The 21527-nt window shown below is 40.0% G+C and overlaps 1 protein-coding gene across 2 annotated transcripts; it reads right to left on the reverse strand.

Moving 5' to 3' along the window:
- Positions 1 to 1645: 1645 nt before the first annotated feature.
- On the reverse strand, positions 1646 to 20322 carry onecut1 (one cut homeobox 1). 2 transcript variants are annotated; one of them, XM_026927796.3, is made up of 2 exons: positions 18494 to 20312; positions 1646 to 9416 (listed from the first exon to the last, which is right to left on the reverse strand). In XM_026927796.3, the coding sequence occupies exons 1-2, from the start codon at positions 19590 to 19592 to the stop codon at positions 9127 to 9129; spliced, it is 1389 nt and encodes a 462-aa protein (XP_026783597.3). In that variant the 5' UTR covers positions 19593 to 20312; the 3' UTR covers positions 1646 to 9126. The 2 variants fall into 2 exon arrangements, with proteins under 2 accessions (XP_026783597.3, XP_053090687.1); XM_053234712.1 differs by lacking the exon at positions 1646 to 9416 and adding an exon at positions 16334 to 17924 and having other exon boundaries at positions 18494 to 20322.
- Between the last annotated feature and the right edge of the window lie 1205 nt (positions 20323 to 21527).

A 21527-nucleotide genomic window follows, 5' to 3' on the forward strand; every position in this document is an offset into this window, starting at 1 on the left:
GTCTTAATCAAAAAATGAAGGGAAGAAGGAAGGAAGGAGACTTTAATTTTGTGATTTTAAAATTATTACTGGCATTAATATTTAATACATCTCATGGCGCTGTTCAATTTTTAAGCCTCACTCTGCTGCCACCTAGTGGTCCTAGTGATTCTTACAATATAAAAAGAATCGTGCTCAGTACTGAAATGGTACTTAAGACTCATATTTAATTCAAAGGAGCCAAAAATAATGGTCTGAGGTGATTTACCTATTTTTAGAGACATGGTTATAGGCTGATGAGTTAAATCAGGTGTGTTAGATCAGGAAAATCACCAAACTGTGGAGAATAATCAGCACAGGACTAGGAGTGTATAGCTTTAAGATGATAATTAGGACTTTCTCATCTTCATTATATCATTATAACATTTTTGTAACATTGATTACACCTTTTTACATTCAAACATGGCAGCAGTTGTATATTTGCATGTCAGTATGTTGTCATGCTTTTCACAAGTGATTTTACTCACATTAAGAAAAGACTCCCTCTAGTGTTCATTATTAAAACAAACTCTAAATCTTGCCATGGCTCTAAAATGGAGTCTCTCTCTCCCACAGTATGACAGACCTACATTCACCTCGACTATTTATTTTTGCCCATTTCTCATTTTTTAAGAGCTCATTTCTTTCCACTTTGTCAGACACGTCATATTGGAGACACAAAGCCATATGGACTTGGCAGTATGTGTAGATGAAGCTCCGTCCTAGCGTCAAGGTTTTTTATTTTTTCAGGATTGCTGTGTGTTTCTTTCCATCCATCTTACCCTCAATCCTGACAGTTTCCCAGTCCCTGCTGATCACAATAACACGATGCTACCACCACCATGTTTTACAGTGAGGATGGTGTTATTAGGGTAATAAGCAGTGTTGGGATTCTGTCCAACGTCATTTTTTGCACGTTGCTGGTCTCATCAGACTGGAGAACCTTTTTCCACATGTTTGCTGTGTCTCCACCATGACTTTTGGCAAAATCTACCAGGATTTCATACAGCTCACTCAGCTTTATGGAGTGTCCAGGCTGCAGTAATCCAGGGAACAGCTTCTAAGCTGTATATCCTTCCAGACTATTCAGAGTTCCTCTTGGTCTTTTAGTTGTTTCTCTGACTAATCCCCTCTTCACCTGGTCACCGACTTTTGGTGGACGACCTCCTCTAGGTGGAGTCATAGCTGTTGCTACACTGGATGTTCAAAGCTAGGGATATTTTTACAACAAAACCCTGATTGGTCATTTTCTACAATTCTGTCCCAGCCTTGTTTTGATACTTTTTGCTCTTTTGTTCTCTAACCAACTCTTCCAGGAAGAGGTGTATTTATACTGAGATCACATGATTCTTTATTTGCACACAGGTCGACTCCATTCAACTAATGTGACTTCTAATCATAACTGATTACATCAGAACTAATTTAGAGCTTTCACAATGTGGAGAAGGTCAAGGGGGTGAATACTTATGCAAGCTGCTGCAAATTCAGCATACCATATTGGTCTGTATTTCTCAGTGTAAACACAGTAGACAGTTATGTACACTCAAAAGTAGTCTGGAATAGTAAATACAGGCTTGAGCCAGAGTGAATAATAATAAAGACAGACAGAATAAAAGCGAGTCTGGTCTTGCAGTGCTGGAAAACCCAACTGTTTTTATTTTCTACATTTTTTGTGACTACAGAAATGCTGAAACATTTCAACACTGAAAAAAAGCATGATGACATCATCACTTGCTTCTGTTTTTTTTCTCTTTTTTTTCTTGCTTAGCAAACACAGTAGATGATATTGCACGGCAGAGGAAGAGAGAGAAAGAAACAAAGAAAAAGGAGCGAGGGAGAGAGGGAGAGCAAAGTCAGACAAGAAAGAAAAAACACACTGTTAATTAACGCAAACTGTGAGGCGTTACAGAAACACAACCGGAGAAGGACGCCTAGTGCATCGCTCCCGTTTTTCTCTTTATCAGACACAGAATAGATAAAAAGCACAGAAGATGAAGCTTAGACAAAAAGCGATAAACCATAAAACTGCATGACACAAGAAGTGCTCAGCTAGTAAACTGGAACAACGCAGTTCGAGCCACTGCTTTGGGGAAAAAAAAAAAAAAAAAGTATTTATCTAAATATGATCATCGCTCGAAGAAGAAGTCCATTTTTGGACTGAAAAACAAGAAAAAACCGAAAGAAAGGAAGAAAATGAAATCATGATTTTTTGTGTCTTTTCCAGATGATTGTCATAGGCGCTCGAAATATTGTAGGGCACACAGAGCCGGGCCTTCGTATCAAACAGGAACTCCTTTTCCGCGACAACCAACTGGGACGGGGGCGAAAAAATAATCAGAGCGATCCCGATATTCACACACAATGAGATACTGCAATATTCATGAACACGATATCGCAATATTCACACACAACAGGATATCGATATCGTCACGCACAATGAGATATCGCGACATTCATGAACGGGATATCGCAATATTCACACACAACAGGATATCGATATCGTCACGCACAATGAGATATCGCGACATTCATGAACGGGATATCGCAATATTCACGTATAGCAAGATATCGATATCGTCACGCACAATGAGATATCGCGACATTCATGAACGGGATATCGCAATATTCACGCATAGCAAGATATCGATATCGTCACGCACATCTTGCGATGATCCCCAACAGTGGGATATCACTATCTTGATGCACAGAGATATCATAATATTCACAAACAGTGAGATATTGCGATGTTCACACACGATGTAGACACACAATATAGATATCTTAACACACGAGATCTTGATATCCTCAACTGTGAGATATAGCAATATTCATGCGCAATGTGATCTCGTGATGTTCACGTACAATGAGATATCGATATCGTCACGCACAATGAGATCTTGTGATGATCCCAGACAATGGGATAGCAATATCTTAATGCACAGATGTAGCATAATATTCACGCACAACGTGATCTCGTGATGTTCACGTACAATGAGATATCGATATCTTCGCGCACAAGATACACAACGAGACCTGGCGATAGTCACACGTACTGACATAGTGTGATATTCGTGTGCATTAGGATACACGAGATACTGACATATCTCACTTTTCACACACCTTGAGATACCGTGATATTCATGAGCATCACTATATTGCAACACACTGACACACGTGCGATATCCATGCACCTGGAGTTATCGTGATGTTTCTGCACAGATTGTGAAATTCTCGAGTGCTATGTCAATGTGATGTTCCTCATGTTTGTGATACAGTAATATTCATGAAAATCGCCATATCAAAATATTCACACACACCTACGTAATCACTGTTCACGCCTGTCCAGATGCAGACGGAGTTAAGATATCTTAATATTCATGTCTCTGTATTCACGTACAATGTCATGCTGTTCAAGAGATGCTACAATTTTCAGTCTTGTTGAAGTATAACAGTGTTCACGTCATTCCAGATATTTCATGCGCAGATACATTGAGATATCGCAATATTCGTGTCAGCTGACAAAATCACAATATTCTTGGATAGTGAGATATCGCAACTGTCTCACACACCAAGACATCAAGACGACACTCTGTGATTCATTAGGATGGGAGAATTTTTTCAGATCGACAGGGGAGGAGAGGAGAGAGAGAGAGGGACGAAGGGGTTACGACACACACACACACTCACACACACACACACACACGCACACACACACTGCGTTCCCTGCGTGCTCTGCCTTTTACTCTTTTCTTCTTGAGCATCCCCTGCTCCAAGTAAACTAAAACCCACAGCTGTATTCAAGACTCCTAGTATAACAAAGTGATCGGAAACAAAGAGTGTGTGTGTGTGTGTGTGTGTGTGTGTGTGTGTGTGGGCGAAGGTGATTGTACAACATAGAATGTGACAAAACCAATGCTGCTGCATTATAGCACAATTCTAAAAATTCATACGATGAAACTGGTGTGTACAATTCTGATTGGTTCATGTTACCTCAAGGGGGCGGGGTTTATGCTTCATTTGTTTTAGATCAAATTTTGTATAGCATTGACTTGGGTGCAAAGGCTCTGTCCATAAAAACACAATCCAATAATCAGAGCAAAACAATACGGAGTCATTTTCCAGTCACATGATTCGTATGTCAATGCAATGATAAGATTGTAATTTTATAAATCAGACACGTCAATTCTCAATTTCTCGTTTTTTTTCTCATGTTACATTGTCACTATACCGATGTTACGGTTACGAATCACAGTTCACATACTTGCAACTACATTTAGGTACAAATCACTAGTTACGTGAAAGCGAAAAGATTTTCACTGAAACATTGCACTGTTTTAACATTTTTGAGGAGGCGGGGCTAAGTGTAATCGTTACGGCAGATGAGAGGGGTGGGGCTTAAAAGATACTAACAAACTGCATGTAACACAGTCATCTGCTAACATTAATGACAAAATATTAATTAAATGAGCGAATAATGACTCTATGAATAATGTAACACAAATCTGTGTTTATAATTTCTAAAAATACAATTTCTGAAAAGAGGATTCATAAAATCCCAACACATGCAGTGCATTGACACACGATGACTTCTGACGGAAAACTGATGTATGTAATAATACCACAGGAATAAACTGAGGTGCTGGACTTGTGATATAATCGTTTTGAAATTTCTTCTCCACTCACTGATGTTCTACTGAGGTTTAAACTACTTCTAACAATTTCTCTGATGTTTAAGTGCAGTTTGTCATTAAAAAAAGTTGTAATCATTTTAGAATTTCAAAGATACCTCAAAAACTGTGATTCACAATATTGCTATGCAGTGGATCTGGCTTGTTTTTTTTTTGTTACAAGATTTTGATAACATTTTTCTGGGCCTGACATTAGCTCCGCCCCCAGCTGGAACAGAACTCAATATGCATATGTAGGTTCAACAAATGGACGGCGTCCATAAATCTTGTCATTGCAGTTGCGCTTCGCCTCGCAGGCTGAAGAGGGCGCTAAAACTTATGTTTTTGTAAGTCCAGTTGTGTTGACGCTTTAATACTAGACATATTGCGCATTGTGGTTAGTACGGAATACTGGATGAAACTGTCAATCAAATCCATGGCTCCTCCCTACTTCGTTGTCTAAGCCCCGCCCTCTCAGATTGTACGTTCCCACCACCACTTCTACACAAACCCACACACACACACACACACACCTTCACACACAATAAAACGGCTAGTGAGATCTAAATGTAAAGCTTCCATATGTGCAGCGTGAATAAAGGACAAAAAAATGAAGGAAATGAAAACATCACAGACAGTTTGTGTGATTTCAGTGACAGACAGAAATCTTTCCCAGGGCGTGTGTGTGTGTGTGTGTGTGTGTGTGTGTGCGTCTGAAGGTGATGTGTTTCTGGCAGTGTTTTGATTGCAGAACCGTGTGCCAGCCGAGACACAAAAGATCGCACGCCTGCGCCGCGTCCACGCTTCCATCAGAAGGCCAGAACGTAAAACCGAACGTCCCCTTTTTTCTGGTTTTGTTTTGTTTGTTTTGTTTTTTTTTTTTTCCAAAAAACCCTACTATGTACAAATCTATATTTTCTACAAATACATAAATTAAAACAGACTCAAAGTGGTACAAAATGAAATGAAACGAAATCACACAACTGAGAAAAGAGGAAAATATATAAACACATATAAACACGGCATCACAGCAGTTGGTTTTTTTACCCTGTAAAAAAGAACAGCCTACATTATCATTATCATTATCGTTAACGTTATCGTAACCGTATCGCACATAGCATAACACAACTTTTAATCAAAAAATACGTTTCTCTTTTCCTTCCTGCAAGTTTTGAAACTTGCCATCAGTGAGCGAAAGAACACAGCACTTTTTAAGCCAAACGTCAAAAATAAATAAAGATATTTTTGCGAATCAACATGAACAAGTTCGCAAAATAATCGAGTTTCTGCCTCAAACACATAGACTCTCTATACAACACCACTGTAAGCTTTTATTAGTATGAGGTATTCTGAGACATTTGGTAAAAACACGTACACGGCCCGGTACGGTGGACACGCCTACCAGCAAAAAGGGGGCGGGGCTAGTGGTCGATTAGTGTTGGGGAAGGGCTTAATAGGGGAAGAGGAGGAGCTTTGGTTTATCAGCAAAAGAGTTGGAGAAAGGGAAAAGGTATGTTTTTGTTGCATGGCTGCACTGGTGAAAAGCACCACAGTGAGAGAGAGAGAGAGAGAGAGAGAGAGAGAGAGAGACTGTTAATCTTCATCAGTGGCCCTTCTAGAGGCTGAGGTATTTTAAGAGTACAAGAAGAAAGAGAAAGAGAGAGAGAGAGAGAGAGATTGAGAGGTTAACGGCGGTTTAACACTTTGGTTCAAGCAAGGCACTCGTCCTGTGAGTTTTTTTTTTTTATCAAAGTCGCACGAGCACGGATGAAAAAGAGAGCACGCGGAGTGAAGGAAGGAAGAAAGAGAGGGAGAGAGAGGGAAGGAAAGGAAAGGAAGGCTGGGCGATCATCACACCGTCCATTTTATCCACCACATCATTCACGTAGGCCGTGCAAAAGAGAGGAAAAAAACAGAAAAAAAAAGAAACATCTTTGGTATTCTTTGGTATCATTAATGTGATAGAAATCACTAATGGAAACTGAGTGAGGTAGCATCTTTGGTTCGCACTAAAAATATAAGCAGGTCTGAAGATATTTCCGTCTTTTCTACACGAGGAAGCAGCGTTCTCTTCTCGTCATCAAATGGAATACTCATAAATAGATACCGAATATATAGATATAACATTTTTTTGGTAAAGCTAACCACACCACACCACAAGTGACCAGGAACAGCCAGGCCAGAAATCTCGTGACTGTTGGAGTGGACCGAATGCAACCGCTTCCTCGAGGAGGAACGCAAAGCTCGTAGTGCTTTCTTCCAAACCAGGTCATGCATAGAATTATTCAGCTAATCAAAAACCATAAGCCAGGGGTTAGTAGGTTTGAATCAGATGCTGCGATAACAGGACATTACACTCTATTTTAGTTTGTGTATGTGTGTGTGTGTGTGTTCTTAAAAATTCCTCAAGGAGGTAGTATCCTACGAGTGGACAGTTCACGACACCAGCAACGCTGCTAACAGGTCGACATTTTATAGGATATTCTTCCAGCCAGGGATGTTTCAGCTCCCTCCTGCCCCCTAGTGGATATAATGAGAATAACAACACACACATACACTTGCACTCTGGGGCAAAAAAATTGGGCTGAAGTTCTTTTCACTACAAAAGTGTTGCAGATCCTTCAACATTATGCTAGTAAAGCTAACACAGCTTCATGTTTATCAGTCTGAAACCTGAATGGAGAAAGTCCTAGCAGGCGGAGAGAAAAAACAGAAGTTTTCCATAAAAACCCGGAGTGTATTTCTGTGGACGAGACGCCTCCAAGCTAACAGTGGAAATGATAAAAAGCTCCGCCCACTGGGTTTCTATTGGCGCACAAGATAAAGGTTTGCGAATTCACACGTCAAAAACTAAAGAGAAAGTCATCACAAAGTGAAAGTAACTGCTACCAGAAGTGAATTCTTCAGTGCATTGTTTTTCTTTTTAGGCCAGGAGAATTTTATTAACTTTTTGGTCTAAAAGTGTAGATTTCTGCTCTCACCTTATGGCTAAACCATAAACTGTGAATTCACACAGTCTCTATTTGTTCGTTACCTTTTTATTCATTGTGAAATTAAAAATGTTACATATTTCATGCACCTTTTTTTTGGCCCCAGATTGTTGTTAAAATAAAGCATAACTACCGTTAAGCACCAGACTTTCACTGTGTGTCGATGGAGTTTGTTGCTAATGAATAATGCACATAAACTTTCCGGTACCATGTGACGCCAAAATCAAAAGTGTAACCTTGAAATTTTGGAAATTGTGGACTCCAGTGACGACGTTAGCCGAGTAAAAGCACGGCTAATCCTGGCAGCTTTACATCGTGATTTAACGTAGGTGCTTATTTACAGTCCGCTGTCAGTCCCTGCTTGTGGGCGTGGTTAACCGTCGGCGGAGTAGCGTCCCTCTCAGGCTTACATGCTTATGATTGGTCGATTACGTTTTTCCAGCACAGGTGCTGAAGCTGCCCGATGAGGGTCGATCTTTGGTGTTTAGCTGCTGGCGTTTATTATTTTTTTAAAACATAGATTGAGCAAAGTATTTTAAAGCTAGTGAAGTTTTCCCTGAACGTATCACGCCACAAAGCGTAGAGCGATTGGACAAAGTGTGAATGATTTAAGCACAATGATTTAAGTTTCTACCAAATTGTTTTTGATTAGAGTGTAGAAATTTGGAGCAGTCTCTTTAACACACACTTCTTTGGTTCCATACTTGATTGATTTCTGCACGTAAAAGTGAAATGGTTACAGATGATGAACGAAACGCATCCTAATTTTCCTGACAGTTAGGAAGAAAGCACTACGAGGAGGACGGCATTCGAGGAAAACCGTGGTAAGATGCTACAGCTTCATGTTTTTAATCCTCGAACCCTGGAGAATTGTTTTTTTCAGGAATGGGGGAAGGAGGGGTGAAGGTGGGTGAAAAGGGGCGGGGCTCGAAGCACATGAGTGACATCATCATCATCACACCTGTGCTCGTCTCCGTTTGGACACAGTGCTTAAACTCGTGAGATGTCACACGCCTCAAATCGTGCTAAATAATCCCAACAAAAACAAAAAACAAACAAAAAAAAAACAATACAACAACTCCAAGGCGGAGTCAGCGTCCAATCAGTGATGAGAAAGAGTCCAACCAATCACGAGGATCGAGAATGAGAGGTGTGAGTGTGGGAAACTGGTGATAGGTGTTTGTATGACCAATGATCTGACAGTAACACTTCTTTTTTGCAGACATAAACGAATGAAGTCTTAAATACTCGCTGAAGAAGAAGAAGAACTAGAAGAAGAAGAAGGAGAAGAAGAAGTCTTTGGTTGTTTGGTTGTTTTTTCTTTGGATATTATAAATATCAGTATTGTACAAGTCTTAAGGGCAAAAAAACGCTGTCCAGAAGTTCTCTGGCTTAGTTTTTTTAGGTTAAAGCTTTTCCACCGAAGGTTTTTTTGGGTCAGTCTGCAGCTGTTACGCTTTGGTACAAGTGCTGGAGGACGAGTTGGCCGAGTTGGAGCCTCCATCGTCCAGCCACTTATCGAGACTCCGCCGGCGAGCGTTCATGAAGAAGTTGCTGACGGTGGCGAGCTCCAGGCCCAGCTGCTGAGAGATGGTGATTTGTAACTCTTTGGACGGGCGCTTGTTCTCTTTGAATATTGCATGTAAAGTCCGACGCTGGACGTCGGTGAACACGAGTCGCGGTTTCTTCGAGGCGGTTCCGCGCTCGTTTTTCCCGTGTTCCTGCTCCTTCCTTTTGCACGCTGAAAGAAACAGAGACAGACGTACGTGTCAGATATCAATCTCATCATCACTAACATTTCCCTTTAGCCCAAAATCTAGCTGATAATCCAAGACATGTTCAGGGAGTTTAGTAGCTAGTTGCCTTAATTTATCACAGACTTGCGTACATTTCACAAAAGCTTCGTAATTAGCTCCAAACTTTAAGCCACGCCCTCCTCATGAGACTGATCCTGACACCACACTGTGTTCTGAGGAAGGAAGTGACATCACTACGACTGTTTTTCCTCTCTGTGATGTTGTACTTTCGTTTGTGTTTATAGATAACTGTGAGTCAGAAAGCTCATCAGCAGCTCTGGTTAAGGAGACGCCACTGTGGGATACAAATTTCCTGCCCCACGCTAAACTGGAGGCTTTACGCTTCCATGACTTGTTAGCAACATTAGCCTTGTAGGTGCAGCGCAACAACACACACCAAACATGTCCTGGCTAATGACCTGACTACTTTTGAAATAAGGAGTAATTTGTGCACATCGTTCAGATATTTACAGAATATTTAGCCCTCAATTTACAATAGACCACAACACACACACACAAACACAGTAATGTAATGTAAAGATGTCAAATATTAAGAGCGTAAAGTCTTTTCTTACTCCTACACAACACTGATCAGTAGCTATAGTTGATATCAAACACTGTGTGTGTTGTGCTGTTCTAGTAAAATCATCAACAGTGAGGTGGTGATGAAGCAGAGTTACTGTCACTGTTACTGTAAAGTCGATTATTTTTCCTGTAACTGCAAGTCGCCAAGCGTTTGCCTCTTATACCATGGCAATTTGCCAACAATTACATTTCTTTCACTAAGGAACAACATGTTGTACTTTTTATCTGTTTATAGTTACATTTAATGTGCAGGAAACTAACACCATAGCAGCTATAAACAGTCGTTCCCTCACCAGCCTCTCTTTACTCTCTCTCTATGACAAAACAATCACAGCTCGTCCTGAAGATGTCAGAAAGCGTATAGCTACAGCTTTACCTCTGACTGTTACCAAGCGCTGACACTGGAGACTCCTTCCATACACCTTAAATAAACATCTCCTTACAGCAAACTTCACCATATCAGTGATTTTTTAATCCGTTTATGTGGGGCGTCTGCCGTATACGTCCCTGTGAACGAGCTGTTACTATAGAAACCATAATGCATTCGAATGAGCTGCTGTTATAGAAAAGGAATCAACACTTTCTGACCAATCAGAATCCAGGATTCAACAGCGGTATAAACTTAATGCTTAAACCTGATACACTTCTTAAAAAGCAGAGTGTTTATCTTCTGCTCGATGTTCAGTGTGTTCCAGTGATAAATAAATGAAACCTTTATTTGGTGTAGTTACTTCCTGTTTGTTTCTGCAGGCGTTTTTATGGATTATTTTTGTTTTTATACATTGCTATAGAACTGACTTCTGTATACTCTTTCTCCTCTATAAATCTCTACATGGAATAACACTGTAGCTGTGGGAAATGTCTATTATTACTCTTTTAAAGTGCTTTTTAATTATTTTTACTTTCTATTTTCTTTCATTTTTAGATTTGTTCAGTTTATTTGTAAAGCATGAAGCTTGTGTATGAATGCAAAATAAATTTTACAATTTTACAATACATATACATAAATTTACATATAAATAAATTTTACTTTTCTAATCTAAAGTCGTAGTAAAATCCTTCTTGCTCCACTCTGCACTTTCAGAAAAAAACAGTACTACTCTGTACCTTTCCTTGTCTCTGTTATCTTTTCTACCTTTATTTTATATCTTTCGCCTGGAAATGTGGATGTAGTGATCTTCAAAAAATCTTTAAAGGTACACTATATGCACCTTTCTACATAAAAACATACACACTACAGGTAAAAAAAGGTGTTCGCTTGACGTCACCTCCTCTGCGATAAGAAAGGTTTAGTTTAGTGTCCTTGTTTTCTGAGAGTTTCTCACTTTAAAGCTGCTTTTTAAAATAAAATTCTAGTCAAATTCTATTGTAACTATTCCCCTGGTGTGTGTGTGTGTATGTGTGTGTGTGTGTGTGTGTGTGTGTGTGTGTGTGTGTGTGTGTGTGTGTGTGTGTGTGTGTGTGTGGCTTGTGCTGCAGTTCTGGACATGGCCACATGGGGGCAGTGTGACACCAGCTCCTACACATACTCCAGAAATACACCTATTACCTAAAGCTTTATTTTATATCTCTGAGACTGAATATCAAATATTGATAGTTTTATCTCTATATATACAGTATATCTATATTTTTATTGCTAATTTAGTGAATTTTAGGCCTTTTTTCTGTACTACTGGGAGCTGCAACTTAATTTCATTGTACCTGTATGATGGCAATACAGATATTCTGTCTATTCTGTATAATTAAAGAGGATAAAACACAGAATAAGATCATTACAATCCAAACTAAAACAGACAACGAAGCTTAAAACCGCTTATAATAAATAATAAATAATAAATAATAAATACTCCTCCAGGAAATACTGATTGTTCTTAAATTATTAAATAATGAATAGATTATTAATAGAGATTTCATTATGATCAAAAGTTGTATATTTTTACCCTGAACTATCAAAGCAGATAGAAAAATGTAAAACGGTCATCTTTCAGAAAAACAGCACTTTTTCATGAACAAACACTTGGGCTGATAAACTCACAGAAAGAAAAGAACTAAACTGTATAGTTTAAAACTGTAAAATGTAGTTTATGTTAAAAATGATTTAAGGTCCATAATTATAGTTTAAAGACTGTGTTTATATGTTTTATTTCTATTAAGAGTGATTATTGTTCCAGCTGAAAGATACACACTACAGGTACAACATTTATAGAAGGAATAGTACAGTTTAGTAGTTTTTTTCTGAAAGTGTACAGATGTGTAGCTTTAAAACTCATTTCAGGCACATCATTGGACACTAGAGACCACTAATGCACGCTGTTTACATCTCTGGTACTGTAATAATAATAATCATATTAATAATAATAATAATAATAATATTAATAATAATAATAATAATGAACAACTTTATCTACAGAGCACTTTTCTTACATGCGATAGCTCAAAATGCTGTATAGTTTTTGTAACATTAATATATTAAAATTCAGACTAAATAAAGGAAGAAGTGAAAATATAAAAGGAAAAATAAGTGTAAGAATATAAAAAGTACAAGAATATATAATACAATTAAATATATTTAAAATAGAATATAATAAATTAAAAAAATTAAAGAATCAAATAATTTAAAGAATTAAAAAACTGTAAATAAAACAAAATGAAATTAGATTTTAAATGTAAATTCCAAAACAGAGAGTTTTCAGTTCAATACCAGAAAGTAAAAAGATGAAGCTCAGCCACTGCTACTGACCTTCACTGGACTTAACTAAACGAACCCTCTTCCAGGTAAATGATACACACTGAAGGTACAAAACACATACTGAGGAAAAGTACAGCTCAAGACCTTCATTTCTGAGAAACAGAAAGCCTTGTCATTGTGTTGTTACGTGGTTATTTAATACAGCATGGAGGATTAAGTGTACACCGTTTCTACCGAAATGTTAATGCACAGTTACATTAAACTTTATGAACTTAAAAAGTAGAAACTAAAATAAAAAGTTTGTACACCCTTCCAGCTGTAAAGTCTCAGAACTTAATTAACTCATTAGGGCTTAATTAACTGATTAGGGCTTAATTAACTCATTAGGGCTCATTAGGGCTCATCAGGACTCGTCACTCAGGTCAAGAACTGTCATCAGGAATAACAAAAACTCAACACCCATGAGCTCCTCTAAACACACAAACTATAAGCAACAAGGAAAGTTACAGTTCAGTACTCTTTCTCTGAGAGCCACATCAGGGGTGCACAAAATTTTGCATTCTTTAAGTGTAAAATCAATTCCGCACACATGTCCTTTAAACATAATCCAGCCAATATTAGCGGATATTAGGCTCATTATGAAAATGAATACAATAATATTTTGTCTATTTATTACAGTTTTATTCGTGAACTTTCCTCCAACAGACACATCAGGTCCGAGCTTCCACTTTACACTTTACACTTTACACTAAATATTTATTTATTTATTTATTTATTTACTTCCTTCCTTGCTTATTTGACTCATCTCTGTTACATCATTGATGCACATTTTACTGACTGTCACATTATTATATAACTTTATTGCCACTTTTCAGCTATTAGTCTATCACTTTTATTACTTTACTTTCTCTTTTTTTTGTTTTTTTTAAATTTTATTTTATTTACTTAGTTACTTTACATGCTGTCTGATAGTAATGTGTCCTTGTACTGTAATGTAACAGAACAATTTCCCCCAATAAGGTATAGAGTATCTATCTATCTATCTATCTATCTATTTTAGATAGATTGGTCTATTTTTCAGTTCTTGAGGTTTGGATTAAAGCCATTTAGTTAAACTAATAATACAATACCTATAAAATGTCAGTCACTAGAGTAAGTGTAATGAGTGATCTGGGAGCCGTGCCACCCCTAAGTGTGCTTTTGCCCTCCTATTTTTTGCCACTCCCATGTCTACAAACCTGGACCTGCCCCTGAAGCTATAATAAGAGGAAACTAAAGTGAAAACCCAAAGACACACTCTCAGAAATAAAGGTACTATAGAGTGGTACCATCCTTTAGTGTCCTACAATTAGCTGAGAAGGAGCATGTGGTGCACCTTTAATTAAAGCTGAAAATTAAAGTAAAGCTTAATTAAAGTAAAGCTTTCAGTGGTCCTTAAGGTCTAATTATGTGCCTTAAATAATATTTAAAGGTTTATAGATACATATGAAAGGTACAGAAAGTGTGTGCTTGATGGATTCTTTATTTCTGAGGGTGTTGAGGGAAACTTTGTGTAGCTCTGAATGTCTCCACTTTGGCCAAATATTAACTGGTGTGAAAGAGATAAAGTTGTAATCAGCTCAGCCTGTAAATCTCACACAGCTCAAAGAATTCAGAAATACCGCAGACTAAATTCGACTTTAGGCTACTAAACAGCACCAGTGGAGCCGGACTCACTTCACATGGTGTTCAGTTCAGTATGAGTTTTGAATCATAGCCTACAGTCCTTGCTTCTTCTTTTTCTTATTATTGTTTTAAACGTCCGTGCTCATCACTGTCATGTTCATCTGCAAATCATTTACAGAAAACTGAGAGAAAAACTGAAAAAATCTCAGAGGCTCATTTCATAACCTGCTGCTAAGAGTCTGCTGGACTGTGCCTTTGTGTGTGTGTGAAATAATCTTAAAGAATAAAGCAAGCCTACGAAGGGATTCAATCTGAATTCACATAAAATCTATAAGAGGATGAGAGAGAGAGAGAGAGAGAGAGAGAGAAAGAGAGAGAGAGAGAGAGAGAGAGAGAGAGAAAGCAGGTAATAACATTTAAAATGTAAAATTAATCTTAAAGCTAAAATATGACCACAACCACGAACCATTTAACCACTGATCCCATCAGCAAATTTATTTATTTATGTATTTATCCATTTATTTATTTATTTATTTATTTATTTATTTATTTATTTATCCAGCATGCCCTATAATTAAAACTGTTTGCAGAAAGAGCAAATTTATGCTTCATTTTAATGCAACGGTCAAAATAATGAGAAAAGAAAATCTGTAAATGTTCTAAAATTGCTGTTCTGAATTTATGGCTAAATTAAGGCGAAAAAAAAAAAAAGAATGAAGACAAACAAGCAAAGAAACAAATGAAAGACCAAATAAAAAGACAAATAAATAAGCAATGATAAAGCCTGAATTGTTGTAAAGGATTAGTGCTACATGTCTGCACTGGATTCAGTCAGTAAACAAATACACTCACACATGTGATTGTGCTAAAATGTGAGAAACTGAATGACATCATCAGCTTTGCACTTGCTGTAAGATACACACAGCTCTAGTGAATAAAAATACTCAGCTCTAAATAAGAGGGCTGAAAGAGTACATGAGCACATTAATAAACAGCCATAAACAGATGTTTCAAATGGAAAGAAAGTGATTTTGTGTGAGGGAGATCAGCTATAAATTCTCTCTTACTGTCTAAACCTAAGCATGGATATAAATAAATAAACAAATAAACAAATAAATAAATAAATAAACAAACAGGGCTAAATAAATGCTTTTTTGCTGCTGGAGTCTAATTCAGGTGACATTATATCACTCAGAGCAGAAATTCGGGCTGGAATGAATTTTTCTTACAGCTTATCAATTCAAACATAAAAGAATATAAACATAAAAATGCAATATATATATATATATATATATATATATATATATATATATATAAAATATAAATAATTCACTCTGTAACTTTCCTCATTCCACATCTATCCATAAGCAACACGGACACCATCATGCGCGCGAGACAGAGAAAACAGCAATCAAATATCAGCATGAAAACAAAATAAACTAAAAACCTAAAATAAAAATCAGTGGATGAAATAAAACATGGCGGATTGAGTGGAGAGAGGAAACGCGGAGACATGCTGAGCGCTCGCGCTTTATTTATTGATTCATGCAAATAAATGTGGATCAAGGTCATCGCAATAATAGCTACACTAACGCGCGCGCGAGCCCGTGTGTGTGTGTGTGTGTGTGTGTGTGTGTGTAAAAGATGTAAACACAAATTCCTAATAGACAGTAAAAGCGGTACATGAATATATCGTAATCACACACACACACACACACACAGAGTAGGTCTTTATTCAAATATTCAAACCTAGTATTTTTAGTACACACACACACACACACACACACACACACACATGCGCGAGCAGAAAAAAAATGCCTTGCATTAAAAACGATAAAAAGCACAAACAGCCACAGCGCATTCCAGACATTACTGTTAATAAACCACACACACACACACACACACACACACACACTCACACACACACACACACAAAACCTCACTGCCTTTTGTGAAAAATCATTATATCATAAATAACCGTGCAAAAAAAAATCTTGTGCAAACACAAACACACACAACTGAACTCAAGTGCTGAAATATTGCGCAGAAATAACAGAGTAACACACACACACACACACACACACACACACACACACACACACATGAAGCAGACAGACATGTTCATCTCTCTAAATAGTGATTATTTTAAATTCTCTAAAAATTAAAACCTTAGAGTCTGCGTACACCGTATTAACTACATTTCCTTAATGTTTAAAGCCACAACACACACACACACACACACACACACACACAAATCCTGTAGCTTCATTCCTGAATCAGGAAGTCAATGATCCCTAAATTCCCAGAGAACCTTAATGTGCACACACGTCCCTGATGAAACCTGGCCTGAATGATACACACACACACACACACACACACACACTCCTTCTGCTCCACTGCTCAGTCCTCAGTGCTCCTTCTTCACCTGGCCTCACCTGGTTTATTTTAGGTTTATCTTAAAATGATAATATGAAGTTTTAATATTAAACTATGCATTATGACAGAAATATTTTAAGCAGCATGTGTTTGTGCTCAGTGTGTCGGTGCTCCTGCTGAACACAATCATCTCATCTACAGTCTCAGAAAAAGATCTAAACTCTACCTTCCTTTATCTCCTGTACCTTCAATACTAATATTTTACTTACACATGGGGATATAGTGACCTTTAAAATGATTTAAAAATCCTACATAAATATAAATCTAAATCTAAATATAAAATATTAATCTAAATATAAATATAAAGTATTAATATAAATATACACCACATGCACCTTTCTAAGTAAAAGAAACACACTAGTGGTATAAAACATGTACTTGATGGTACCACTCCAGCACCAAGGAACGGTACAGCTTAGTACCCTTAGTACCCAGCTTAGTACCCTTAGAACCCAGCTTAGTACCCTTAGTACCCAGCTTAGTACCCTTAGTACCCAGCTTAGTACCCTTTTCCCCCCCAAAGAGTGTACACTTGTGTAAAATAACTCCACATGCCAGTTTTACAGTGATGTCGTTATACAATTAAAAACAAAACCTTCCTAAAAAATCATTCTGGCTGATTTTATGGTCATTTTATTGGAGAATCTCTAAAAGTTCCAGCAGGAACCTTGATCTTAAAGCATGAATGGTTCTCCAAGAACCCTAACTGATTCAGCAATAACAATAACAACAACAACAACAACAACATAAAGCCCAGTAGATGTTTCTTTTTTAAACACCAGTTTGTGTTAGTGTGTTAGATTGTCTCCCATGGTGAGTGTGTACATGCTGGAGGTTGAAAAACACAGAGCAGAGATGAGCTTCTCTTTACATCGCTTTAAACCAGATCCTGTTCTGAGTGTGTGAACAGACCTGAGATCAGAGGCAGATCTTTCAGTGCCAGATCTCCCAAACCTGCTTCTTCTCTCCTCCCAGTGTAAGCGTCCATTTAAACCCTAATCCATTTCTCCCAACACATTTCCCTCCTTTCTCTTATGCTACTCTTTTCCTTCTAGTCTTTTTGCTTCTGGACAGTGACCTTGAATGTTGGAAAGGTGATACACACACACACACACACACACACATATATATATATATATATATATATATATATATATATATATATATATATTTATATATATATATATATATATATATATATATATATATATATATAAACATAAGGAATTATTATTATTATTATTATTATTATTAATTGTAATAATACATTCACGCCAACTGTGATTCCAAGTCCAGCTAGTCATAAATAAACATTAGGAGTATTAATGATCAATACTCAATCAATATCATCAATATTTTAATAATTATTTAATTCTCAGAACAATGGGACTGTTTTATAAAATAAAAAACTAAAAAGAAAAGCTCTGAGATGACAGACAGGTGAGTGTGGAGCTTTTATTTCACTTTTAGGACACACAGGGTTTGTTTACGCCTCGAGAATGTATTGTGGAGGAGGGTCCTAATACTAATAATAATAATACTAATAATAATAATAATAATAATACTAATAATAATAATAATAATAATAATAATAATAAGAAGAAGAAGAAGAAGAAGAAGAAGAACAGACCCACTTGAGGGACTGACCTGCGAGGCGCAGCGCGGACATCCTCTGGAACTCGGGCTCCTGCAGCCACTTCCACATGCGGCGGAAGGTCTCGCGGCCGGACTTGAGCTTGCTCCAGGGTTTGGGGTTCCGCAGCAGGTCGGAGAGCGTTCCCTGCGAGCGGCACAGCACGCGCTGAGCGAAGATGGCCTGCGGGATGCTGTAGCGCTTCAGCTCGGTGGTGATCCTCTGCGCCACCTCCTTGGTGTTCACCTCCTCCACGGGCGCCGCGTGCTCCCGGTCCCGCGCGGCTCCGAGTGCTCCCTGCGCGTGGTGGTGGTGGTGGTGATGGTGGTGCCCCTGCGCGCTCAGGTGCGCGTGCGGGTGATGGGGGTGATGGTGGTGCTGGTGGTGGTGGTGGTGGTGATGGATGCCGTTGATTTGCACCATCATGCCGGTCGCCGGGGAGGAGGACGAGGACGAGGATGAAGACGAGGTGGACGAGGTGACGCTGCTCGCGTGCATGGCGGGGTGATGGGAGTCGAATCCGGCGGGCGCGAGCATCTTCTCGTGGGCGTAAGGCGGCGGCGGCGGCGGAGGCGGCGGCGGGGGCAGTGCATGCTGGGAGCCGTGGATGGCGCCCATGCTCGCCACGTCCTTGTGGTAGGGCGCGTAGAGGTTGTTGACGGAGGCCAGCGCGCGCTCGTCCCGCATGAGCGTGAAGCTCCCGCTGACGTTCCCCGCGATCCTCTGGTGAGGATGAGCGTGAGGATGAGGATGATGAGGAAACTTGTCGGACACGGTGGAGATGGGAGGTAAAGGCTGCAGCGGCGTGAGCGTGGTGTACGTGCCGCTCATGCCCATACCGGCGGTCGCCTCGCACGCCATGGCGCCGCTCATCGCCGCGTGCAGGTGGCCCGCGAGGCCCGCGTGCTCCGGGGGGCGGTGCTGATGAGGATGCGGATGAGCGTGCGGATGATGAGGATGAGGATGGTGCGGATGAGCAGGATGAGGATAGTCGCCGCTCTCTAGGATTGACGCCATGCCCACCGCGGAGCGCGCGTGGGCCGCCGCCGCCGCCGGCTCATGGCTCGCGCCGTGCAGATCGCCCAGGCTCTCCATCGACAGCTGCGCGTTCATCGTGCGCGAGAGCTCGTGGACAAATCATCTATCTGCTCGCCAGAGAGTCAAAAGTTCCTCACGTGCGTAAAAGTTTCTCCTCCTTCGCCTCCTTATCCCGTGTAGCCTCCTTCTCTCGACTTTATTATTATTATTATTATTATTATTTAAAAAATAGTATTATTAAGTTCCTTTTTATTTCAGATAATAAAGAGTGTCCCCTTTTTTTTAGTGATTTATTTTCCGATCGCTTTGGTTTGGCTTTTTAAAGAAGAAGAAGAAGAAGAAGAAGGAAAAAGAAAAACAAAAGATTCTCCAGCATCCAGCATGATTAAAAATATTAACGAAAAAAATTTTTTTTTTCAAATTTATCCAGTCGCTTTGGTTCGCAAAAAAACAACAACAAAAAACAAACAAACAAAAAAATAAAACAGAGAGAAAGAAGAGGAATAACTGAAGTGAAGGCGCGTGAGATTAAGGCCCCGGTCTGTGTGGCAGCGCGCGCTGGGCCGTGGCGGTGTCGGGGCTCTCCATGCCTGCTGCTGCCGCCGCTGCTCCTCTTGTGTTTCTTTTCTTCGACGCTTCTGACTGACTGATTGCTGCGTTCCCCTCCAGCGCGCATGCGCACTCGCCATCCCGCGCGGCCCCGCCCACCGCGCTTTAGCCCTTTGTGACGTCGCCATTCAGGAGGCAAAGTGCAGCGCGCGCTGATTTTCAAAGAAACATATGTCAGGGTTGTATAAGGGTTTTTTTTTTTTAATTTTATTTTTGCATGTATTTTATCACCAACTTAACATTTAGAATATCAGTGAAAGTGCCCTTAAATGAAACTGGCGTTTTTGTCTTATAGTTCCTCACTTCAGGGGAAAAAGATTAACATTTATTATTTTTAATGACTCATCCTGTACTAATCTTGTGTTCGTCCAATTAAATGTTGCATACGGTCCGGGGGGCGTGTCTTGTTAGCAGTAAACATGGTTCGTTGGTGAGTTTTTGGCTCTGCGTCTTTCCACACACTGTTCCCTTTTCCATCCACCGTTTGGTGGAGAATAAATGTTTACAGTTTATTCATGTGGAAGAGGGCGGAGTTTGTTCAATGTGGCTACCTCAGACTGATGGAGAATTCTGTCGTTATACACCGTCTCTGTCAGGAAGAGTCAGTAATATCATTTTATCTACCACCCAGATGTCTCCTGGTGACATCACCAGCAGCGTTGCTGATGCTTTATGCTGAAGCTTGGTGAAGGCGTGGGTGAAGGCGTGGGTGAAGGCGTGGGTGAAGGCATGGGAGAAGGCGTGGGCGAAGGCGTGGGTGAAGGCGTGGGTGAAGGTGCGGGTGATGGCGTGGGTGAAGGTGCGGGTGATGGCGTGGGTGAAGGCGTGAGAGAAGCTTTGGGTGATGGCGTGGGTGAAGGCGTGAGAGAAGCTTTGGGTGATGGCGTGGGTGATGGCGTGGGAGAAGGCGTGGGTGATGGCGTGGGTGAAGGCGTGGGAGAAGGCGTGGGAGAAGGCGTGGGTGATGGCGTGGGAGAAGGCGTGGGTGATGGCGTGGGTGATAGCGTGGGAGAAGCTTTGGGAGATGGCGTGGGTGATGGCGTGGGTGATGGCGTGGGTGAAGGCGAGGGAGAAGCTTTGGGAGATGGCGTGGGAGAAGGCGTGGGTGAAGGCGTGGGTGAAGGCGTGGGTGATGGCGTGGGAGAAGGCGTGGGTGATGGCGTGGGAGAAGGCGTGGGAGAAGGCGTGGGTGATGGCGTGGGTGATGGCGTGGGAGAAGGCGTGGGAGAAGGCGTGGGAGATGGCGTGGGAGATGGCGTGGGAGAAGGCGTGGGAGAAGGCGTGGGTGATGGCGTGGGTGATGGCGTAGGAGAAGGCGTGGGTGATGGCGTGGGTGATGGCGTGGGAGAAGGCGTGGGAGAAGGCGTGGGTGATGGCGTGGGTGATGGCGTGGGTGATGGC

Source organism: Pangasianodon hypophthalmus, chromosome 6 (genome assembly GCF_027358585.1).
Source record: "Pangasianodon hypophthalmus isolate fPanHyp1 chromosome 6, fPanHyp1.pri, whole genome shotgun sequence".
Taxonomy (NCBI): domain Eukaryota; kingdom Metazoa; phylum Chordata; class Actinopteri; order Siluriformes; family Pangasiidae; genus Pangasianodon; species Pangasianodon hypophthalmus.

Coding starts and splice junctions, on each gene's coding strand:
- onecut1 (XM_026927796.3), bottom strand. CDS start 19,592: ATGAACGCGCAGCTGTCGATGGAGAGCCTGGGCGATCTGCACGGCGCG. Junction 9,417..18,493: donor GTCCGCGCTGCGCCTCGCAG/GTCAGTCCCTCA, acceptor TGTTTCTTTCAG/CGTGCAAAAGGAAGGAGCAG.